Source organism: Ostrea edulis, chromosome 6, assembly GCF_947568905.1.
Source record: "Ostrea edulis chromosome 6, xbOstEdul1.1, whole genome shotgun sequence".
NCBI lineage: Eukaryota > Metazoa > Mollusca > Bivalvia > Ostreida > Ostreidae > Ostrea > Ostrea edulis.
The window spans coordinates 62,970,079-62,996,973 of NC_079169.1; the positions used below are offsets into that span (position 1 = coordinate 62,970,079).

Here is a 26,895-nt window from a genome sequence, read left to right on the forward strand (position 1 = left end):
GTAGATCAAACTACAATGTGAAGGTCATGAGATAAAACATTTTGGTACCAAAACAAAAGTTTTATCACACGGAATACGCATGTGAAAAATAAAACCCTAGCATTAACCGTTCAAAAGTTACGGACAAGGTTAGAGTTTTTGTGGACAAACAGTCATACACAAAAACCTAAATGCTCACGAATCTATATATATATATATATAAATGGACGCTCAAAATAATACCAGCATAAATATATACCAACCAGCATAAATTGTGTCGATGATGATACACAAACACAAGACAGCCTACATGTTATTCCCTCCTAAATAACACCCAGAAGATGTACATTTCTTGTAATAAGTAAATGAAGTGACTGAAATACGCCTTGGGGAGTTTTTTCCCCAAGGACATTGTTATATCATTTGCCGCAGAAAATATACCGTAGCAAATGATTTTATAAATTTCAAACAATTGACAGGAGCTTGGAAAATTGTTAGCCAAGTTAAAAACGGATCGATCAATAATTATCACAATGGATGCGGCTATATAACAACCTGAACGCAGCTATAGGGAGAACTAGATTGCTGAGCTGCATACACGCTCAACTAACGATTGGAAAACAGATATTTTTGTTAGGGCAATGAAAATATTGGGCATGTATAATAGGTTTTGAAATTTTAAGAAAGTCACGTGGGACGATTTATGCACATTTAACTGGAATTATGTCAAGTAAATGGAAATTGTAATGAAAACATCGGATAATGCTGAATGTTGTTCATGTGCTGACATTTTTCCTTTGGTGCATGGTGCTTTGTGCCCAGGGATCTTTGGCATGGAAATTTCCAGGTAGAGTGATTATACTGTTCGTTTTTTTTTTTTTTTAATTCCATTGCAAATGACAATTGTAAGAAAACTCTTTCAGGTAAACTTTCTCATTTAATTATTGGAAAATAAGTAAATTTATATTTGAAATAACATTTTTAATTTAATAAAATCCTTAATTTCAATGTGTATATGTGCTTTATATAGTATAATTACTACGATGAACAAGGCGCGACAACAGCCTTTTCCGGCCCTGTAATTTATATTCTATTTTTCTAATATTCAGTATTTCCACTGTTAAAAAATAACTAATATGTAGATACACATGTATCTCCAATCTGTTTCCTAACTTAAAACATGAAGTCACAAAGTTGGTATTTTAATTGTTCATGAAAAATGTTTCACTTTTCAGACAAAGTTCGGTAAAAAGTCATGAACCGCTTTGACTCAAAACTAAAAATTATTTTCAAGTATCAGGATATTACATTGTAGCATACCAAAAGCTTAAATTTTGTCAGTCACCACGCGTAACCATTTCGAGCTGGCGATGAATGGGTTTTTCATGTGTAGCATAAGAACACCAGTGCATTGTCTACTCTACCCATTGAAACTTATTTTTCCCTCGGGTTCTCTTCAATTAATTATCACCGACGATTAATCAATTTCCGGGTTCTGGTACGGTTTGGTATTCATAAATTCGGTAGCCACTGATGATGTGTAGCAACAGGTAAATATGTATATGGTAATCCGTATAATTTCGTAATAATAAAAACGGGTACTTAAAATTAAAAGTCCAACTTCTCCCATTAACATTTTCCCATTGCTAACCTCACTCAATAAATGGTAATGGTGGACCCTGGATGTCACAAAACGATAAGTCTTTTAGACTTACAGTTCTAAATTCTTTTTCTGGTGTTGAAACAAAGTATGGGATGGGGGGGGGGGGGGGGTGTTGCAATTGGGTGGTGGGGACCTGAAAAAGATCTACTGTGTTAGTAAATACTTTACAAAGGAAAAATGGACAGTTGTTACTTTACTTTCTATTTAAATTTTCCGAATGATTTTAATGATACATAGATGTAAATCAGGAATTAATATAAAAATTAATGTAACATCAATTCAATCATAGGCAACGTATGCGGGCTCATTCTTTCTTAAGGTATTCAATGTATAATGACCATATTTCATATCTAATAAATGGATGGCGAAATGTTTGTAATCATGGTATCATTTTGAAGGGTTCATCAAATGAAAATAATCCACCATAGGAATGGTAGAAAGTTACAAACACTTTCTCTTAGTGAAAATATGAAATAAATTTAATCATTGACCACACACATTTTTAGAAAATTAGATCTTTCTTAATTTTACAAAGGGCAGACAACTCTTCCAAAAACTCTTAAGTGCAAAAAGGTCAGCTTCTAATCATTTACCAGTCATGTGAATTTCATCTGCTTCACTTTCATCATTGTTTAACAATAAACATTTATGTTGATCTAAATCCTTCAAAATTGTTCATTTCCTTTCATTGTACATATACGCCACGCACTACACACTCATTCTTTACTACTGTGTGTCTCACTTATTTTAGAAGGGATTGTAGGGATTGCTCTTCGATTTTCATTAATTTTAGCATATGTTGGTACATGTACAAGAATCTAGAAAATGTCCAACAATGGTGTTTTAAAAAAAAACCACATGGCCGTACTATTGCGATATCAATCGGATTACACGCTCGTCCTTTTCCGTAACCGGTAAGAAGACTCGGACGTGGATCGGCGCAAGAATTGCATCAAATCGATGCATTTCTTCGCCGGAAGCTCGCCCGTGGATGAGGTTAAAAGGCCAGAACCGAATCCCTGAATAATGTGTTATATATATTTTCACCACAGATTCAGTTTTGGTATCATTAACGTCTTATTCAATCTAATACATAAACATGTAAGTGGAAATTGATAGTGGTACAATACCTTAGATGTGCATAATATCTTAGATGCATTTGAAAGTTCACGTTTCATAGTGTAACGTACGACTGTGACGTCATAGTTACGTTTATGTACCCGTGGCAACAGACTCTGATGGCGTCGATCCACATACGAGGTCATAAATGCTCCATATACACTGTACATCAGTGAACGGATAGAAAGAAACAAATTAGATGTAATCATCTCAATTTACAGGTATATACATAAACAATAATAGCACAGATGCTGAGATAAAACGTGTTTGAGCTTCAATTTACTACCAAAGACATGTGTTCCCTTCCTGTGCACATGTAATGGATGCCTTGTGATTTTTATAATTATGTTGTAACATATGTTAGTAGTAATGTTACGGGTAGTTTAGATAACGCGCATGTGTGTCTAAATGGGGAATTAACATCTTTCAACTTGTATAAAGTATTAGGCTGTAGGTAATATACAGTTGATGTTTTGATATCAATTACATCGCAGAAGTAGCTGATGATTATTTCACCTCTAAACGCAAAAAAGCCAAGTATTTACTTTTCCTGAGAATCATTAGAAAAATATCTTACTGTGGCCTTAAACTCGACATATAGATATATTGACGACGTTTCATCTATTAACAATAATCACTTTCATTCATATGTCGATTTGATATATCTCAGTGAACTCAAAATAGAAGACACCACGGAGTATTCCACATCTGCTTCATACTTAGATATTTTATTGAACATAGATGCAAACTAACAACCCAACTCAACTTCACGCCAAACGGGATGACAACTCCATCGTCAACTTCCCATGTAGTAATACTTCAATATCACCTGTATAGGGTTTACGTCTCTCAACTGATTTGATACGCATGACGTTGTTCTGCGTATGATCAGTTTTTAAATCGAGACAGGCTACTGACAAATAAGATGATGCTACAGAGGTCTCAACAATCTCGTCTAAAATCAGCATTTGGCAAATTCTATGGTCAATATAACGATCTAGTTTGCCGATACAATCTGTCATTGAGTCAAAAGCTGTTTGACGTGTTTTATACCTATTGCTATACCATTCTTTATAACTGATTTTGACTACGGAATACTCTGTTTACCTGGTCAAGATATAGGGCTCACGGCGGGTCGACAGGTGATACTTCCTCTTCCTAGGCACCTGATTCCCCTCTGGTATATCCAGGGATCCGTTTTTGTCCAACTCTTAGTTTTGTATTCCTTACAGGAGTTATAAGATTGATCACTGTTCGTTATCGTCATCATTTGATTAATCTTCGAATTTAAGAGGGACCTCCGTGGCCGAGTGGTTAGAGCATCGCGCTCAAAATCATACGGCCTCTCACCTCTGGTCGGTGCGGGTTCGAATCCCGTTCGCGCCGGTAAGTGAGAAAGTTTCCCAGATTACTTTCGGAAGGTCGGTGGTCTCTTCCCAGGTACATTGTATTTGGGTTCTCTCTTCCACCAATAACAACTGGGCGCCACCAGATAACTGAAAAATTGTTGAGTGTAGCGGAAAACATTAATCAATCAATCGAATTTGAGAAATCTTCGAATGGGCGGAGCGAAGCCCATTCTTTGTGTAGAAAATTTCTCGTGATAGTATCTTACTGACTTACAACAGAACACAATCAATCAAATCAATGCTTCAAAATAAACTCCAACCATGAGTGTGCCATGTACAACAGTGTCATGCCCGAGTTTATTGTTTCAATATACTACAGACCAATTGTAAAAATCGAACATAATTCCCGTGAAAATCTAACATGCATACTTTCAAAATGAACTTTCAATCAGGTCAGATTTCATGGGATTTAAAGGAAATTGGTTTTGATATACTAGGAGATTGGGATGGAGTAAATGTTAAAGCCATCCAATTGATGAACATTCCAACTCAAAGTTTGTATCATAAGAATGTGGTCGTTATTACGCACCCCTGAGTTCGGAGGAAATCGTAGAGAAAAAGCAACAATCTCTCCTTTTGTGTCAAAAATGTGATGAAAACACTCCAAAATATGATGTAAAACGCGCCAAATAATGATGAAAAAATATCAAAACGGTCATCGGATGTGGTGTTTTTTAAATAGTAAAAATAGCTTTGTGTTTGTTTTTATCAATACTGAAAAAGCGTATTATCCAAATTTAAGATAAAAAAAGTCAATAAATTAATTTTAGAATTTGTAAAAAATGTAAATTACAAATAAACTACAGCATTTTGTATTAACTTTGGTATAGTGTTGTTATGTATCAATTTGTTTTGAACAGTATCACTTGTTTGTTTATTTTGCAAAATCAATAAAGAAACACCGATATTACAGTTTCTTACAAAATGAACCACTCTTCAGCAGCTTAACAAGAGCAACGCCAACGTGGCATAATACGCCCGTAGATTTTGCTCAAGGAAAACATATTTTAGTGGGATACATATTTTAGTGAAGTTAGCACTGTCCTCTGTGAGCTAATTCATTATCATGGTGATCAAATATACCAAGTTATAATATCCAGGAGCTTACGGTTCGGTTTGTATCCTGCCCACACGGTTTTCCTTATAAGTGATACTACGACCTTGACCTTTGACCTTAGGCAATAGGCACCTTCCTCTCATCATGATGATCAAATATACCAAGTTATAATATCCTAGAGCTTACGGTTCGGTTTGTATCCTGCCCACAAGGTTTTCCTAAAAAAGTGATACTACTACCTTGACCTTTGACCTTGAAAAACAATAGGCATCTTCCTCTTATCATGGTGATCAAATATACCAAGTTATAATATCCTGGAGCTTACGGTTCGGTTTGAATCCTGCCAACAAGGTTTTCCTAATAAGTGATACTACGACCTTGACCTTTGACCTCTCATCTTGAAAAACAATAGGCATCTTCCTCTCATCATGGTGATCAAATGTATCAAGTTGTAAAGCCCTAGGGCTTATGGTTCAGTTTGTATTCTGCCCACAAGGTCCGGACAGACAGACGGACGACGCCATACCATAATACGTTCCGTCTTCGACGGGCGTATAAAAATAGAACGATTCTTCATCATAAAGAATCCATTCTTTACTAGAATTCGGGATATTTAATGGCTGAAAAAGTGGGTTATGTGCTAAAAGCATTTAGATACAATAATTACTTGACCTTCATGATGACTTTTAAGGTCCGATTACCCGAGACATTTACTTGTATTCCAATGGAAGTGAAGGATAATTTGTTTGCAAGTAACTAAAATGATAATTTATTTGACAGAGGAAATTCGAACCGATTCCCTACTGTCTGCGTTACATCACATTATATCTTTAAAATTTGTCAATTCTGATAATATGGTGCCTTTATTCATTTTTTCATTATCATATATGCGAGTTGCCAGGGTTTATTGAATTTCGAGTTACATTTCTTTGATGAGTTACATTTCTTTGATGAGTTACATTTCTTTGTTGTTGTTTTTTTTTAAGAGAAAACATCATTTAGATCATAATTATACTATATATGTTCCACCGGTTTGATGTATAGTGTCTGCAAAAATAGAATGTTACATGTATCTAAAAATCAAAGCTGTCGTTTGACTTACTACACTAAATTTTCATACGAATTACAATGGCTGGCATAGCCAAAATAATGTAACTCTTCAATAAAGCGTAGATCTTGGGGCCCTCAATGGACCATGTGCGATTCCTATGGGAAGACGGCCCTGGATCTTGACGATTTAAACGCTCGTAAATCAAAAAAAGGAATGGAAAAAAAAAAAACCACCAGCATATAGACAATTATAATCAATATTTCACTATCCGATTTTAATGAAACCATTTTGTGTGAACAAATATATCGTAGATTAGAAAATGCCCGCAGCAGCAATACTGAATACCATAAGGCAAACGTGAACACAATTACGAAAACTGAAAGCTTAGAAGTCCTGCTTCTCCTAACGAAGCCAATTTAGACCATGCAGCTCTCATCTCATCGAACCTAACGGACATTTACTTACGATGATCCGTATTTGATTTTTTTAATGTTCTGAAACTAAAGCACGAAAATCCAACAACACCCGACTTTCTTTGAGTGTTAGATCTAACAAGATACAAGTCAAATAAGAAATTTATAGAAACACTGGCCACGACACTGTTGGTTATTTAAACCTCAAAATTTCGACGCAACCCACGTCATTATCAAGATACATTTATTGCATAAACAAATCTCACTTAAAACAATTTTGTTACGCAATCCTTTGCCTTTTTAGGCTTTTATATAGAAGAAAGTCCACTTGTAGTGAAAAGGTTACCAGTAGGTGTCCAATAAGGTGACAATTCTTAAAAAATAATGGACAGTAATTGTCAACTTATTTGAAAGTGCAAGGTAAACCCAATAACTTATTAGACGTCTACAGGTAGCCTGAAAATAAGAGAAAGAGATACAAATTTAATTTTCAATTCCCTACAAGTAAGAATCAACACAGATATCGGAAAAATCACTGAAACACTTAAAACGATATTCCCCCTTAGTAGAATTCTCTGCTCCAACTTTAAGACTTGCATTTTTTACAATTCCATTGGCCATTATTATATCGCATCAAAACTTAAATTTGAAAGACATATTTCCATACTGTATTTGAATTTCGCTGGATCCAGAGGCACATTCTGAAACGTCTTCACAATGCTTTTTTTTTTTATTATTAGCGTATCCTAATTCTGAATTATTATTTTCGCTTTCATGAATAGTTTCATATCATTTCACGAGATGGGCGTATTGGGTACTTTAGACTGGCGTTAATTATTTCCTCATCCAAATATTCGAAAATACAATGCTTTTCAGATCAAAATTTGGCTACATAACTTCCTCACCCTCCATATCCAGAATATAACACTTATTAAGATAGTATTCGCAGTGCTTTCATTAAAATCCTTAAATTTTGATTGTACAATGAAAATGCTCTCCCCATCAGAGGACATGTTGATATGGCTCAGTACTATAGAGTGAGTGAATATAAAACCTGCAGTACAAGACTACTTACCCGACACTCTTCAATAAGTAAACAAAAGAAACAGACTTTTCCGCAAGACTGGTTATATTGTAAATCTATTCAATAATAGCTTTATTCATAATTATCATTGTCAATGGGTTTACATGAGCCTGTCCATTCTTAGAACAGAAGATGTAATGTTTTAAGTCGGATATAAGCCTCAAACTGTCCATTCTGTGAGAAAAAAGAACTGATCCAGGCCCGTAGGGCCGAGATCAGTTCTTTCTCTCACAGAATGGACAGTTTGAGGCTTATATGCTTTACATACTACACACACATTACATGTAACAGTAGCATTTAACTGTCACTTGAGATCCCTCAGTTATTCCAAGTCTTATCTTGAATGATGCCACATACATGTACCTTAAAGGACACAACGCATGTTTCTAAACCTTTTCATCAAAATTAACTCTTTTTATGCCTAAAACTACTTTAAATGTGTTTTAAATGAAATATTTTGTGTAGTTTTCGAGTTTGAAAGCGATGAAATTCAAATCTTGCGATATGCATATTTTCTTTCGCTAGTTTACGCGCCATTTTGTGTGACGTCATATGCGCCCTCGGGTTTGAAAACATCTATTAGCCATTTCATAAACAGATTAGATTTAATCGACAAAAAACCAATTGTCACGTTAATGGCTTGTAAATAATAATGCATTAAGATGTTTTGTGCCGTGCTCGGGTGTACTAGTTGTCGGTAGAAAGGATTTAGACTGAGTATTTTTCAATTTTTCGAAGGAAGGTACGAGAAAAAAGACGTGGATAATTTTTTTGTTGGAGCAAGAACTTTACCTTAAAAAACACACCCAGTCACCTTTTCAAACATCGCTTGGACAGAGACCCTGATAAACTGCGAGAAAACGGATATATCGAAGCTATAAGCACTGGTAGGCCTATAGCATACGTTACTGGTTCTGCCCGTCATGCCAAAAAACAAGCCTAGTCTACTTGGCAAGGTAAAGCTGAGGTTAACGGAACATAAATTCTGTTTTGCTCTTCAAATTCAATACACACTCGGATCAACTGACCTTCACCTTGTAACAACATATATCGACGATACAATGTAACTTCTACCAACTGGTAGATTTACAACAACAAAAAATAAAGATACAAAATAATTGAACTTTTAATTATAAAAATAATAGAATATTGTATTTCCTAACTTTAAATTGAATTATAAAATTATTTCTTTATTGAACTCGTAGCATCTTGAGTGCGTCAGTAGGCTATTTAACGCCGTGTTCCGACTTCGTACTTCCTAAAGACGTGCAGATCACAATTCAAAAATAGTAATAAGATTGCTTTATCAAAATAAAATAATGTGATTACCACTTTAAATTTGAATATTTTTATTGATTTGTGTGTGTGTTGTCTTTTTCTTTCTTTCCGAAATGCACGCGTGACAATAGCTTGGCATAGGGCCTAGTTGTTAACAATTTAACGTATCATAATTTGTCTAATCCAAAAATAAATAATGATTGCACTGTTCATTTTAGAAAAACAGCGCCAATTACAGATGTATAAAGGAATAACATCCCCAAACAGTTTGTAGACAGTGACCCATATAAACATTATTTACTCACAATTTTGCCGATTTCATACACGCTTTACTCGCTATATTTGGGTATTTACATCGTTATTTGTGTGCACTGGTGGCGAACACATATAAAACTCGGACAATTTATCAACGTCGATTTAAATGTTGCCCATGGTAAATTAATTAGGCCCCTAAAAGTTGAGTTTTTCATAATATCTCGCAGTACTTTCACAATCCGAAGGGCGCATGTGACGTCACTGTACCACGTGACTACCTACCTAATTAACTTGACTTTTTGAAATCGGGGCTTAGATTTAAGTCTGTATTGTGGTTAATTATCGCAAAATTTAGGCGAACGAACTATTAGAATTAATTACTATAAGCATAAAGAAGACAAAATGCATGTAATATTGTATACTTTGAAAACATGAGATGTGTCCTTTAAGCTTCTCTTTTGGCAGAAAAAATGATAATAATCAGGTAATAGTATTTGTACTTAGAATATATGTAACAGTATGGTGTATTTTCCTCCTATGCTTCTTGGACTTCCGTTAAAAATTCTTGGGACTTCCGCTTTACCTTTGGCGTAATTTAAAGGTTGAACAAGTTTTGAGAACGTTTTAAATGAAACAATTACTTTGAAATAGCTTCTTACGGGTCTGATGTAAGAACAATTCGTTTAAAACACTATTACATATTTTTTGCAGGTGTGGGATACCCTCACTTTAACGTGATGGCACAGCAGAATTTCACCAACAACAGTTTGCCGGAAGTTAACAACGACAAGAAATTCTATGAGCTTGCAGTCTTCATCAATGGGGAGATTCTCTACCCTTGTATTTGCATTCCTGGTTTACTGGGAAACATCCTCACTCTGGTGGTCTTGTCACAAAAGAACATGCTTTCTTCTACCAACGCTTTCCTGAGTGCCCTTGCGGTGGCGGATTTGGTCAGTCTAATCAACGACATTATCTATTTCTCGGTGATGGTTTTGTCCAATTATAAACCAGAAATGGCGTATCACATCTATGTTTATGTGTACCCGTACGCACATTTTGTGTTCAATATTGCCAACTCCGTTTCGTCATGGCTTACAGTGTCAGTTGCTATAGAACGTTTTTTGCTGGTTTGTTTGCCCGCAAAATCTCGAACAATATGTACTAGACTACGTGCGATTGCTGGTACTGTTGTCATCAACGTCGTTATGTTGACCGTTTCTTTGCCATACGCTTTCCGATACAAAACAATCAGAACCTTTGACAGTTCTACGAATACCTCTTCGTTGGCCCTCAATGTCACTGACTTATGGCAGGATAACGCTTTCTCAGTATACTACTCCTGGAGTTTAAATTTTCTCAGGTGCAATATACCTCTTGTGGTTTTGATCATCCTAAATGCCTGCATTATCAAAGCACTCTTGAAACTTCGTGCCAAGAATAGGTCACGATATATCCATCGACAGAAAGTAACCTTCATGCTCATCATCATCATTATGAAATTTCTGTTATGTACAACTCCTGATGCTGTTCTGTCGACGTTTTATGGGTATGGCTATACAGAGGACGATTACCGTGTTCGTGGTATTCGAGAGTTTACGGACATGCTGCTCGCTTTGAATGCCGCTACCAACTTCGTCGTCTACTGCGTTTTGAGCGTGACATTTCGGTTGAACTGCAAGAAGCTCTTCTGCAACAAGGAAGTTCCACATGGTGCTGCGCGTGAAAAAAGAACAGTATATAAAATTTTATCGGACAGATCGATATTTTGGAAACAAAACAAAAAAAGCAGTAGTAGCCTTTGAATAATCCATGGCTAACCACAGGGATCTGTCGCGTAGAGATATAGCATAACACATTATAACCACACTCACCAGGTACAGATGCTGATAATATTTCTTCAGGGAATGCACATACCTTTTACCTATGCAAATGGATGATGTAACCCCAAATGCTATAATTGCCAATTGGCGCCTCAGTTCTGTGGTCAGTTGGCATTAAACTCGATCAAAGCGAGAACCATTAGAATGGTGACATATTTTCAAAATCATGTAGATTTAAAGTCAAATCTTTACAAAATCCATTTACATATGTAAAATGATATGTGCATTGCTAGCAGAAATAATACAAGTACCTAAAGCGGGCGGGGGTGTATGTCCTACTCTGTGGTGTTATAATCTATATAAGATAGATATATGTGATAAGTCCTTGTGACCAGCTGGGAAAAGGACAATACGATACATGAAAAACGAACAGGTTTGGTGCGTATAATTCTATGGTATGAATTCCGTCCCCATTTCGTCACAGTTCAGGTTCTGGATATGTCTAGAAAAGTACAAAACTTAGGCATTCCAAATCAAACACATTGCAAGAACAAATGTTCCGAGAAATAATATGGCCAAGACCTAAACCATGTTGAAGCATGAACAGCGTCTTGCTTACATCGGAAAAGGGCATTTTGCAAACTTTGTGTGACGTTATGAATTCATCACTTCTTTTGATCCGCTCTCATTGGATATATCAACAGTTTCCTTTCACACATCATTCCGACCACACATTTACGGTGGGAAGTGTACAGAATGTAACTACCGTATGTATTTGTAAACACATGTACATCTTCATGTGACGTGTAGTGGCTCAACACAATCTTTGAAGGAGGATTTCAACAACTACGAAAACACATTCTAGTCTTTTTATTTCGTTTTAAACTATTATGTCTATATTACATGTAAATCAGTGGAGGTTCATACCAACATCAGCCCCATGCACATTGAATGATATTTATTAGAACAGCACGAAAACTCATTGACAACTGATTTCTGTTTTAGATTGTTGTAACCATGTAACAAGAAATGTTAGCATGATTCAAAGTTTCCAAGTTCAAAATGTTACTTTCTGCGATAGATGCACGGTACATGTACATGTATCACTCTTTACGACTCCTGCCTGTCAATTATATGTCTACCAATCGCTTTCATTCACCATGTCGCTGTTGCGAACTGTCTGCTCAATCTGCGTTGAACCGTGTGAGCATCAATATGCCGCATATGATATATGTGATATTTCTTTCAATTAATATCACCCATTCTTAAGTAATGTTTTCCGTTGTTAGATGTTGTAATCTTGGGATCGGCTGCGGTAGCCTAGTGCTAGTGGTTAGGGTGCTCGCTTCGCAAGCAGGTTCAAATCTCGATCCCAGCGCCGCGTCAATCAAGCACATAGTACTTGTTTGGAATTCTTCGGTAAGCGCCCGGTAATAAAAGTAAAAGTCACGAGTTCTTCGGATATGACCTTAAAAACGGAGGTCCTGTGTCACGGTGATACATGTACATGACAAGATAAAGTATCCTCACTGCTACGACCCAGAGCACCAAGCATTGGTCAAATGTATGACACTACACCTAGAGCTGGTGACGCCTCTACACGATTTAATAATACTCTTGAATGCGACGTAAAACACCAAATATGTACAAACTATAGCCCCGAAGTGCATGCTTTTTACTCCTAAAGGAAATTCTTTTGTTTATTCGAACGTTCCTTGGCCAATCAGAATCAAGCATTATATACAAAAGAATGACAGACAAAATTAATTCCAGCAAAGCAACATACTTTCCTAAATATGTCGAGGACTGATTTTATAGGTCAATGAATAATATAAGTCAAGATATCGCGTCACCAAATGTTGCATTGGGTGCATTCTATTGTATGTTGTTAGATCATTGTGTAGTGATGAGAGTGGTACAACGTATATAATATTAATGTGAATTTTCGTGCTTTTTCTCTGTACTGGTGTATGATTTATATATAACGTGAAGTGCATTCAACCTGTACAAAGGCGGGGATATTGAAAATAATGAGTTGTGCGACTTTTGCAGGTGCTGCATCACAAAAAGATAAAAGTGATAAATGGGGAAAATAACAGAAATTCGTTTAATGTATATTGGGTTTTCTTTATTAGGAAGGTGGGCTATTTGGTGGATGTAGGGTGGGAGAGTTAGAAAGTCGCTTTTTAATGCTATTTTGGCAGATCCGTACCCTTTTGGGGCTTTAAACCTACCGAAGGATATACATTTAAGGTGATGCTACTAGCAGGAAAAATGAAATAGATTAATTCTAAAAATTACTATCAAAATTTTTCTTGTAATTCTACTTCACACGTAAGCATTTCCAACATCGCATGGTAACTTAAATATAACCTCTGCATGTGAGGCTATAGATGAACACCACTGTGTATTCCTCTTTACACTAACGTAGATCAAAAAGACTTAGTTTTAATGAAAGAATTGACTTACAAATGTAGGTCTATATGCAAAATACTGGTTCCCATGGTATGAGATTGGATACGTTTCCTCGGGTGGGCTTGAGAAATGTCTAGAAAAGTACACAGGTGTTTTATAAATTCATTGTCGTACATGTACCAGACAGAATCCGGAAAGTAAAAATGAAATATTTGTTTTGTAATAGATAGCGAATACATTCGTCTGTGACGATTGGTCAAAGTCCATTCTTTAAGTAGTCGTATAAATACCAGATGTAACAAGAGCAGACAGAAACTGCAAACTATCACCAAAACTCAAAATCCGCTCAATTACAATTATCGATTAGTGTATGCAATCGTTTGAAATCAGTGGCTTAATTGTCACATATCTCCTCTATCGATCCTCCTTCAACATTATCACCTTTCAAAGTATCAAACCTAGTATGTTTTGCGAGCACTTGAATGATATTTTGCATGTGGTACATGTATCAAAAGAATTGCAATCAGAAAGAAAAACATGTTCATTATTCTCAAAAATACAATATTCTTCATTGGACTATTTTCCTTTCGATGTATCGTGATCGTCTATAATAAATGTGAGATATTAATATAACATGTTCATATTGTTGAATTTACCAACCCTCATTGGTGGTACATTTATGTATACATGTATATGTATTATTAAATTTTTCAAAAATGTTTATCTATTGTTCTTTTTATTGACTCATTCCGCGCAAGCGCCGATAACGTTGAGATATTTGATAGGAAAGGTTAGAAATATCATTTACATTAATCAAAGTGTTGTCGGTAATTCACCTATGCTATTTCCATGTATTTTACTTCATGATAAAAGTTCTGACCTTTCATAAAGAAATGAATTATCTATATACGATGGCCAGTCGATAAGTACATTGTAATCAGCCTAACATATTTCTGGTTCAGATTTACCTCTTCTTTTTCGATGTAATTGCCCTCTAGTGTGATGCACTTAGACCAACGGTGTTCAAGTGCCATCAGCCCAGAACTGAAAAAGTCAGGGTCCTTTCCATTGACCCAATCCTCAACTGCCGTCAAGATTTCTTCGTCAGACTGGAAATGACGTCCACGGATATCCTTTTTCAAGTTTGGAAATCGGAAGAAATCGCTAGGAGCTATGTCAGGCGAATAGGCAGGATGTGGTATTAATTCATACTCGTTTCCCTCTGCAGCATCCATTGCAACCTTGCAAGTGTGGACTCTCGCGTTGTTCTGTTGCAGCAAAACACCTTTAGAGAGTTTACCTCGGCGTTTTTCCACGGATGGCTGTTCTCAGCTGGTCTAGCAAGTTTGCATAGTACACTCCAGTTTTTGTATTTCTCTTGGGTAAAACGTCCAACATAATAACGCCTTTTGCGTCCCAAAATACTATGGCCATCACCTTGCGAATGGTTGCGTCTTGAACTTCTTTGGCCTCGGGGACCCAGGCCCTACCCACTGACGACTCTGATCTTTATTCTCTGGCTCATAATAATGAGCCCAAGTCTCATCTACAGTCACCAGACGCAAAATAAAATCATATTTTGACAAAAAACGCTTTAACAAGGCGCTGCATACTGATGCTCTGGTTGCCATTTGCTCATCGTTAAGTGATTTAAGGACCAAACGGGCTGTTTATCTTGCGCATACCTAAACGATCATGCTTCAATTCGACATTTCGATGACGTTTTGTCTATTAACAATAATAACTATCATTCATATGTCGATTTGATATATCCGGTGAGCTCCAAATAAAGGACACCACAGAGTCGTCCACTTCTGCTTCATACTTAGATATTTTATTGAAAGTATACATTAACGGCAAACTGACCACTCAACTGTATGACAAACGGGATGATTTCAGCTTCTCCATCGTCAACTTCCCATATTTATGTAGCAATATTCCATTATCACCTGCATACGGTGTTTACATATCTCAACTGATTCGATATGCAAGAGCTTGTTCTGCGTATAGTCAGTTTATAAATCGAGGTAAGCTACTGACAGACAAGTTGATGGTACAGGGGTTTCAACAGTCTCGGTTGAAGTCAGCATTTCGCAAATTCTATGGTCGTTATAACGATCTAGTTCGTCGATACAACCTATCGTTGGGTCAAATGCTGTCTGACGTGTTTCATACCGATTGTTAAGCCGTTCTTAGCACACTGATTTTGACTGCGGATAACTCCGTTTACCTGATGAGGATATAGGGCTCACGGCGGGTGTGACCGGTCAACAGGGGATGCTTACTCCTCCTAGGCACCTGATCTCACCTCTGGTGTGTCCAGGGGTCCGTGTTTGCCCAACTAACTTGTATAATGCCTAATGCCTCCGCTATTTCTTCCACCTGAATTCGCCTATCAGAGTTTACCAGATCCCGAACTGTCTTAAACATTTCTTCGTTGGTGGCATCCAGTGGGCGTCCAGACCTGGCTTCATTTTCTAAAGACGTTCTACCGCGTTTGAATTCCCTTATCCAGAATTTAATCTGAGCATAAGATGGTGCAGAAGATGCATAAACATCGGCTAATTCGCCGTGTCTTTCCTTGCCTGTTTTACCTTTTAAGGATGTATGCTACACCAGAGAAATTTGATATGGATGAAAAGTAGAGGATATGTACAATAATATTTTGAAAATGAAAACTTTCAAATTTACTTTATTTAGTCAAAAAATGCAGTGATAGTAGAAAGCAATCCGAACTTTTTTTAAAACCCCTGCTGTACTTGAACCCGCGATCTACAGTTCAGCAGTCGACGTGTTAACCTACTGAGTTACTCACATATTTATTGCAGGTTGATAAATCTAACCTGTTACGTCGAACACGTGGTTGCTATTTATAGTTTGTAAAGAAATTCAGGCGTGTCATACCAGTAAGACCGGTTATGTAGAGCATGATTAGCAGGTTCTGTTTCTCAGTCATTCGAGCTCAAGACTTTGCGCTGTTCACACGCTGTACTATGTCTGACTCCGAAAACGATTTGATGGGCGTAGACACAGAAAAGGATTCTACATGTAACAACCCTGTTAATCCTTGTACAGATATTACAGATACTTTCAATTTATTCCAAGTGCTATTTGGATTCTTCACTCAGTTCCTTTAAGAAAGAACTCTTAGACAGCCAGGAAGGTCGGGAAATTGATCTGCAGAAGAAACTTAAGAAGGACATAGCTTCCTCCATAAAGTCACCCGGCAATAAAATTCAGTTCGAATTTAATGAAGAAATCATTTCCGATGTAGAAAAATTGCAGAGAAAGGTAAAGTCCAACAAAGAGTGTGTTGCCGTGTGTGAAAACATTGTCAACAAATTATCCAAGCGTAACAAGCTGATTCGAATTGCCGACAACTCACCAGCAGGTTGGGCTACCGTTAACCAGTATGAGCATAATGATATCGCATCGGATTCCGACGATGACAGAAAATTGCGCCAAGCCGAAAACAGAGCTTTACGAGCCATTAAAGGACACATTGCATGTTTTTAAACTTTTTAATTTTTTCAGCAAAATTAATTCATTTCATGCCTAAAACTACTTTACATGTGTTTTAAATGAAACAGTTTGCGTAGTTTTCGAGTTTGAAAGCGATGAAATTCAAATCTTGCAATATGCATATTTTCTTCGATAGTTTACGCGCCATTATCTGTGACGTCATATGCGACCTCGAGCGAGAAGATTTGAAAACAGTTGATAGCCATTTCATAAACAGATTAGATTTAATTGACAAACAAACAATTATCACATTAACAGCTTGTAAATAACATTGCATTAGGGTGTTTTGTGCCGTTTAAGGGTGTACTTGCTGTCAGTAGAGAGGATTTGGACTGTATCTTTTTCAACTGTCGAAGGAAGGTATGAGGGACAAGACGTGAATATTTTTTGTCGGCACAACGACTTTGCCATAAAACCCCCCAGTAGAATTTGTCCCTGTACTTTTTAAAACAAACACTTGGACAAAGACGTAGATAAACTGCGAGAAAATGGTTCTATCGAAGCTACGCACTGTTACATATAGACCTACGGCATATGCTTTCCGTTCTGCTCTCGAATTCAATACACACTCGCACCAAATGACCTTCACCTTGTAACAACATGTAGGCAGAACTTTGCAAGCAGTGTCTACCAACTGGTAGTTTTAAAAAAGAAATTTAAAGATAAAAGATAATTGAACTTTCAATTATAAATAATAAAATATAATATTTCCCGACTTTCAATTGAATTATAATGCTTTCATTTTTTTTTAAGGAACGCGTACGTGTTTACAACAACAGTACGCCGCGCTCCCACTTCCTAAGTAACAACGTGTTGATAACAAAAAATAATGATTAGGCGTAATAAAATTGTTTTAATAAAATAATTTAAAAGTATTGTGATTTTTACAATAAGTTTGATTATTATTATTATTATTATTTTCCGAAATGCTCCCGTGACAGTAGGCCTTGTTGTCAATGATACATAATCGTATCATAATTTAGGCCTATCTAACTTCTCCAAAAATAAATTTAATAATAATTGCACTGTTTATTTTAGAAAAGCAACAACGCTAATTACAGTTGTTTACAGAAATGGCATTACCAAATTGTGTTTAGACAGTGATCCCATGTAAACATTATTTACTCGCAAATTTATGCAGATTTCATACTCGCTTTTCTCGCTACATTTGGGTCGCTGTTTGTATGCACTGGTGGCTAAAAGATATAAGACTCGGGAAATTTGTCAACATCGAAATAAATGTTATCCATGGTAAATAAATTAGGCCCCTAAAACCCGAGCATTTAAAAATATCTAACACTACTTTTACAACAAGTTGATCGACGAAGGTCGCATATGACGTCACTGTACCACGTGACTACCTATCTAATTAACTAGGCTTTTTGAAATCGGGGCTTAGATTTAAGTCCGTATTGTGGCTAATTATCGCAATACTTCAGCGAACGAACTATTACAATTAATTTCTATAAGCATAAGGAAGACAAAATGTATATAATTCTGTATACTTTGAAAACACGAGATGTGTCCTTTAAGGGAAAGAAGCGCTTCCAGCCGTATAACAAGACACGCCCCTCAGTCTACTTCTGGTAATATTCCTGCAGCGACCGGAAGCCAGCAGCAGCTTTTTCGTGGCTTCGAGAAAAGACGACAGCCCTCAGCCTACGATATCTGCTTCCACTAAATCCGCTGGGCATTGGGGGAAATATTGTCCCCTCCTCAGTGCAGGCAATCAACAAAACAATGCAGGATCCTCTAGCAAATGATAAGTATGCCAATGTTGATCTCATGATAGATGAATGCTACATGTCTAGCAAGAATACTGATTTTGATATCGTATTTAAACATCAGATATATTTGAACAATTTTGAAAGTTCCCACGATTGTAAAGAAGTCCAGCATCGCTTGAAAAATGTTTTAGAATTTTGGAAATCTATCAATGCATCTGATTTCATTATCAGTACTATAAGCACTGGTTATGTAATTCCTTTCATTATGCCACCTAAACAAATGTGTATGAAAAATAACAGGTCTGCTTTGCTTAATATGGAATTTGTTTCAGAGGCTGTTTCAGATTTGTTAGAGACCGGGTGTATTTTGCAAGTCCCATTCAATCCTGTTATCGTAAATCCGCTTAGTGTAACAGTGAATGGTTCTGGTAAGAAAAGGTTAATTTTGGATCTGAGCGTTTTGAACAAGTTCGTCAGAAGAGATAAAGTAAAATTTGAGGATTGGAAGGTTGCACTACAGTATTTTCAACAAGGGTGCTACATGTTCAAATTCGATCTTAAGTCTGGCTACCATCATATTGCTATATGTTCATCCCAACAAACTTTCTTAGGGTTCTCTTGGGAAAGTTTCTTTTACGTTTTTACTGTCTTACCATTCGGCCTTAGTTCAGCGCCTTACATATTTACTAAGTGTTTGAGACCAATAGTAAAATATTGGAGACAATCGGGTATCAATATAGTTCTATATTTAGACGATGGATTAGGAATGGCACAATCCTACGAGAAAGGTGTTTCAGAAAGCGTATTTGTGAGAGATTCTTTGGAACGTGCAGGGTTTTTAGTAAATTCTGAAAAGTCAGTTTTTCAATCATGTCAAAAATTAGAATGACTTGGGTTGTTATGGAACTCTAACCTGTTTTGTTTGTCTATTACAGAGAAACGTATTCAGGACTGTAAACAAAATTTAGCAGATTTGTTTCACAGACTGCTTCATATTACCGCTAGACAATTGGTCCAGTTTACGGGTAGGATTATTTCTATGGGTCCGGTCATTGGTAATGTCAGTAGGCTTATGACTCGGAAGTGCTACGAATTGATAGAGTCCAGGTTTTCATGGGACAGTTTAATTAAATTTGATAGTTTGCATGGGTTTATAACTGAACTTGTGTTTTGGTCGAACAATTTAGAAAATTACAACTGTCGTTATATGAATGGTTACTCCAAAACATTTGCGATTTTGTGCACAGATGCTAGTTCTGTAGCGGTTGGAGCAGTTTGTCATCTTTCAGGCACACAACAGTTTTTTCACAGTAATTTTTCAAAGATAGAGAGTGCAAAAAGTTCTACCTGGCGGGAACTTAAAGCTATTCAGCTCGCTTTGTTTTCGTACAAAGAGCAATTGAGCGGTAAATCTGTGAAAATATTCACCGACAGTAAAAAAAAGCGGCAGTATAAAAAGTACATTACAGGATATAGCCTTTTCTATTTTTCATTTGTGTTTACAAAAGAGAATTTCCTTAGACATTGCTTGGATCCCTAGAACATTGAATGATCAAGCAGATTTTTAAAGTAAGTTGGTAGACCATGATGACTGGTCTGTTTCTCAAGAATTTTTTGAGTTTATGAATGATTTGTGGGGTCCTTTTACAGAGGACAGATTCGCAAGTCATTTGAATACAAAGTTACCGAGATTTAACTCTTTATTTTGGAATCCAGGTACGGACGCAGTAGACTGTTTTTCACAGGACTGGTATTCCGATAACAATTGGCTCGTGTCGCCTATTCATCTAGTCTTAAGGACGGTGAGACATCTTTTGTATTGTAGATCACGTGGTACTTTGATTGTGCCTTACTGGCCGTCGTCGCCGTTTTGGTCAATGATCTTTGGGCCAGGTTTGACGTACAGAAGTTACGTGCTTGATGTTATTGAGTTTAAAGACACTGCTGAGATTATGCGTAGAGGCACTTCTAACAGTTGTATATTCGGAACAAAGAAATTCACAGGTTCATTATTAGCCGTCAAACTTGGTTTCTGAATGTGGTAACGGTATGTACTGTCTGAATCGGGTGCATGTATATGGCAAGGTCCTATTACAGTGGTACTGTGTGACAAGGTCATGAGTATGAATCGATAGAGTTCTTATTGTATACATAGATTTATTGACAATCAGAACGACAATGTCATAGTACAGGAATTGTATGGCAATGAGACACGGTCTTGGTACTCATGTGGGTACTAAGTGACATGATCTAAGGATTCTTTGACACGGTCCCTGTTATTAGACAGAGTGACAAGGTCATGTTTTAAAAATTATCTTAACTAGATCTTAATCAGATTGTTTATGCTTACATTTTTCAGATATGTTCCACATTGGAAGATGGTGTTCATTTCAGACATCGGAGAAAAATTTAGCCGACTTAAGGTTTTATTGTGAAAAGTCAAAGTCTGATAATACCTTACGTAAATATCGATATGCTTTCAAATCATGGATCAATTGGTGCCGCTCTCAAAATCCAAAGATTCAACACATTACTGCTACAGACTATCATGTTTCATTATATTTGATTCACTTATCCAAACAATTCAATTCAGTGTCTAAAGTGAATGAAGCTTTTTACGCAATTTCGTGGGCCCACAATATTTCAGGCACGGATAATCCTTGTCATTCATCTTTAGTCGTTTCGGTTTTGGAAGGAGCGCGTAGAATTACTTCAAAACCCGTCACTAAGAAAGAACCCATAACTCCAAAAATTCTACAACGGATAGTGGAACGTTACGGATCTTCAAGAAACAGCTTACCTGACATTAGAATATCATGTATGTGCTTATTAAGTTATGCAGCGTTTTTGCGTTTTTCAGAACTTGTGAATATTAAGCGTTCTGACATAGCATTTTATGATGATCATTTTTCTCTGTTTATATCCAAAAGTAAAACAGACAAATACAAACAAGGTAGCAATGTTATTGTTTCTAAAACAAATAATGTCACCTGTCCTTATAATATGTTGAAGTTGTATTTGCAGGTTGCTGTTATTGCATCAGATTCTGACTGTTTCATTTTTAGGGCAGTTACTTTTTGTAAGAAATCGGGTAGCTATAAATTAAGAAAATCTGGACCACTGTCATATTCTAGGGCTAGAGAGATATTACTTCATGCATTGGAAAATGTGGGTGTGGATAAATCTAAATTTGGTCTTCACAGTCTCCGATCTGGAGGTGCTACCGCAGCTGCCAATGCTGGTGTAAACGACAGACTGTTTAAGAAACACGGCAGATGGAGATCAGATAATGCCAAAGATGGCTATGTTCATGAAAATATTCATTCTTTATCATCAGTTTCTAAGTCATTGGGTATTTGATGTTATTCTCGAAAATATAAATATCAATAAAATTTGTATTATCATTTTTTCTTCTTTCCTCCTTTCTTTGTATTTCGAATGTGCAAGTCTTGGAGCAATTACCCATAAAAAGTGTTGTTATGATTTTGAATCAGGTAGTAAATATTTTATGTTCGTTTGAGACTGGTCGAATTAGAACATAAACATATTTATTGCAGGTTGATAAATCTAACCTGTTACGTCGAACACGTGGTTGCTATTTATAGTTTGTAAAGGAATTCAGGCGTGTCATACCAGTAAGACCGGTTATGTAGAGCATGATTAGCAGGTTCTGTTTCTCAGTCATTCGAGCTCAAGACTTTGCGCTGTTCACACGCTGTACACCCACCCACCCACCCACCCTCTACATACTCATTGCTATTGTGTTGTAATGTATATTATCATACAGGTATATAATGTACATGATACAAATATTTGTTACAAAGAAGGTATATATATATATATATATATAGTTGTATATGTCATTGTAGATATTGAAGATATTATTCCTCAAGGCAGTGAGGCAGATCGTGTGATATATGTACTTATGAATAAATGTGCAAGTCTTGGAGCAATTACCCATAAAAAGTGTTATGATTTTGAATCAGGTAGTAAATATTTTGTTCGTTTGAGACTGGTGATAACAATTTAAATGAATAGACAAATATTGCTAATATTCATATTTTCATCCACGTTTTAAAAGGAAGTCAGCCAATATAACGATGTAGAGTACTTCCTTAAATACAAGTACCGAATTATAGCACAGTACTCAGCTTTAGATGAAAAGCATGCCTTTGCATCACTAGTCATGTTTGACATTCAATATCTTATTAATGAATGACTCGATACGTCTGCAATTTTCTACCCAGGTATAAAACATGTATTGAAATAAGGCATGAAAATCATGACCGTCTCGGTCAATCGGAAATGGGATAGGCTGGTTACTTATTTACTCGCCCTCATATTACAAAGTACAAGGAATAAATGTTAAGGTTGGTTGCGTAATGGAAGTATATAAACAATGGGAACATGTTTCATTAGTATTCTATGAAAGGTGAAGATATTGAACAGTGATCAATCTCATAACTCCTATTCCGTCTTTTCATGAACCCGAGTTATCGTTCGCAACAGAGTTGTCTTTTCCTGAGAGCCAGGTACACGGCCATTTTGGATGTAAACATAAGCTTGCAAGTTGCACGTCACGATCAAGAGAGTGTTTTTTTTTTTTTTTTTTGGTTTGTTTGGATAATGGGTAAAGATTACTGTGTCATTAAAGGATGTCACAATACTACGGGCGTTTTAGGAAGGTTCGGCAAAGCTGTAAAACTACACCATCTTCCTAAAAAACAGTCGCTGAGGAGTGCTTGGATCGGGCCATAAGTAGATCGAGTTACAAAGGGGATCATTATACCTACGTCTACTCCGACCATTTTCCGGATGGGGATGGTCGTACGTGGAAGCATGAGGTCCCAACACTGTTTCTCCCTCAAAGGACAGAAAAAATACACAAACAACGAAGAACAAAGAATAGCACACTTAGCACAGAAATGGAAACTGAACTTGAAGTAGGCTGCTATCTAGCCCCATGTTACTTTATAACCCATTATAATAAAATCTAAGAAAATGTTTATCGGAAGTCTGATACTTGTAGATTGATAAAATATGAATGATCTATAATTTACTGATTTAAATGTCTATTTCAGTATCTGACAATAACAAGCCTGTCATTTACACAAACATATAGAATGTATGTATCACTATTTACATATTATTTGAAGGATGTTGGTGCAGAAGCCGTATCAGGGGCCCGTTTAGCACATGTACCTTACCAATTGTAATGGATCACCAGTAAGAATTATTAACAATTGATGTTATTGTTATTCACATCATATGATGATCAAAAGGTTTAGATCAATCTAGTATACTTTCTCATGATTTGTGTCTGGCTCATCAACATAATCAATGTGTGGTTTACTGTCTTAATAATTTTTAGTACTTTTCAACTTTCAAGATTATGAATTTTCACAATATATATAAACAAACATTATATAATTATAAGTTAACTTGACCTATGATTATTAATGTAAAATGTATTGTTATTTGTAAGTATCACTTGAATGTATTGGCTCAATATTTTTGCAAGTTGTCATGCTCAAGTTTGTTTTTACGAACTTTGATCAATATAAATATCTGTTGATTTAAGGAGGTATGCTACACCAGAGAAATTTGATGTAGATGAAAAGTGGAGGATATGTACAACAATATTTTGAAGTTGAAAATTTTCAAATTTACTTTATTTTGTCAAAAAATACAGTTTTAGTAGAAGGTACTCTGAAAAAAATTTAAAACCCCTGCTGGACTCGAACCTGCGACCTACAGTTCAGCAGTCGGTATTCAAACCTACTGAGCTACTCGGCTAGGTATTTTAATGGAAAAGGAAAAGACAAATATTGCTGATATCGATTTTTTCATCCATGTTTTTAAAGGAAGTCAGCCATTATGACGATGTAGAGTACTACCTTAAAAGTATTCCACTGTTTTATAGGTATTCTGTTCAGTCGGAGGTTGGTGAGACCGAGGTGAACTGTGCGGAACCATCTACCACAGCTTCAACACAGAGACTACAATGAGAGATCAGTCCGTACAGGTTATACGACCAGAAATTTCCGTAGAAGACATTCAGACCTGACGACGATGTACAATTTTATACTGGTTTTCCAGATTTCGATACATTTAAAGCACTTTTTGAAACATTGTATGAATTGGTATGGATGATATGGAGTCTGATCAGCGTATGAAACTGAGACTATGATGAGGCTACGTTTAGATCTTCTTGTTAGAGATCTTGCGTACAGATTCAAGTTACATGTATCTAGTCCAACAGTGTCTACGATATTTTCTAGGTGGATAATCTTCATGAAACAGTGTCTCTCTTCTACGGTGTTTTTACCAGAACTTAAATATTTTCAACAGAGAATTCCTACTTGTTTCAAACAAATTTCTGACACACGTATTGTATTAGATTACACAGACACCGTCATCATTGGAAAACAGAGACAGACTTATTCAAACTACAAATCTCGCAATACCTTCAAATCAAAATCATTGATTGGGGTCTCAATGACAGGAGCAGTGTTTTAGTTTCATAATTGTAGTGCGGTTCGACATCTGATGTACATATTACTAGACACTGTTGTTTGCTAGAAGATATACAACCAGGAGATGCAGTTATGGCGGATAAACGATTTATTCACATAAATGCTGATCTTGAGAAAAAAGGCACAAAACTGCACTGTCCACCATTTAAAACAAAAAACCAGTTCACAAAAGAAGAAGTCGAATATACCAGACGCATCTCTTCAGCGAGAATCCACATGGAAAGAAAAATGGAGCAAATAAAAAAATTCAGATTCAGTGCCGTAGCTTCCATTGAGGCAAACGAGGCAGCTGCCTCGGTAAAAAAAAAAAAAAAAAACCCACACCTTTTACGTTGTTAAAATGTCAATAGCTTTTGGGGGGCTGCGCCCCCCAGACCCCCTGCCTCGGTAATATTCGAACCCAAGCTACGCCTATGAGATTATTACAAGGCGTTGTTTCACTATCTCTTGCTCCTATTGCAAATGAAATATTTTTTGTATGTGCAGCACTCACCAATGTTTTACCGCCACTTGTTAATTAATGAATCAATATTTGATTTGATTGTATCTTGCTTAACGTCTCGCTCGAGAATTTTTTACTCATATGGATACGTCACCAGGACCGGTGAAGGGCTTCAAATTTATGCCTTTGCTCGGCGCTTACGGCCATTGAGCAGTGAGGGTTCTTTAGCGTGCCACACCTACTGTGACACGGGACATCCGTTTTTAAGGTCATCTCCGAGGACCCGTGACATTCACACCTGATGCCGAGCGTTTGGCGATGGAACTGTCACTATCCGTTTTAACGACTTAGGTCTGTCGCAGCCGGGATTCGCATGCGGGGCGAACGCTCTATCCTCTCGGCCACCGCGGCGGTCAGTGAATCAATGTATTATAATTACAAATGTTTAGATTTAATATTGTGCTCTTCTTAAGACCCATATTAAAACATGCCTTCTTGTATTAAACTGTTTCAACACTTGTTTTATATGTGAAAGACAAATATATATTATATGAAATAAGAAATTCATAGCATAGAAAATATTTGCATATTTGAGATTCTGTTTGAATTGAGCAGTTTTGTCAAGTAGTTATTAATTATTTGGTTAATTGTTTTAGATGGATTCGTTTGATATATGTAAGTGTTTAGTGTATCATTACGTTTCATACAATATGTAAAACTTATACGGTACCAATATGCATTGTTTCCTTGCATTCCAATTAATGTTTTGTAAATAGTATATTTATATTTGCCATATTGGTTTCACCATGATCTTCACGATTACAATACCACTGTCAATAGTCAATTAAATTATATCATATTACACCTTTTCTTGTCCTCTTTATTTTCAACATTGTAATTTAATTTGATTTCAAACATGTCATAACAAATTTCATGTAGAATGATTTTAACGTTTTAAAAAGTGAATCCCAAAATTCCACATTGAATGGGATTTCTAACACAATTAGATCCTGCAATGTATACAGTACAAGGTGACACAATTTGTACTGGCATACACCCATTTCTCCCTGAATTTGGGTGTAATACCTGGCATTTTGTTTCAGTTGGATTTTGTTGTTTGCA

General features: G+C 36.3%; 1 protein-coding gene across 2 annotated transcripts; it reads left to right on the top strand.

Moving 5' to 3' along the window:
- The first annotated feature begins 549 nt into the window (after positions 1-549).
- LOC125683119 (FMRFamide receptor-like) lies at positions 550-22,918 on the top strand. Of its 2 annotated transcripts, XM_056140347.1 has the most exons (3): positions 585-826; positions 10,020-10,261; positions 21,155-22,918. In XM_056140347.1, exons 1-3 carry the CDS (start codon positions 742-744, stop codon positions 21,206-21,208), a joined length of 381 nt encoding a protein of 126 aa, XP_055996322.1. In that variant the 5' UTR covers positions 585-741; the 3' UTR covers positions 21,209-22,918. The 2 variants fall into 2 exon arrangements, with proteins under 2 accessions (XP_048779891.1, XP_055996322.1); XM_048923934.2 differs by lacking the exon at positions 21,155-22,918 and having other exon boundaries at positions 550-826; positions 10,020-14,267.
- The last annotated feature ends 3,977 nt before the right edge of the window (positions 22,919-26,895 follow it).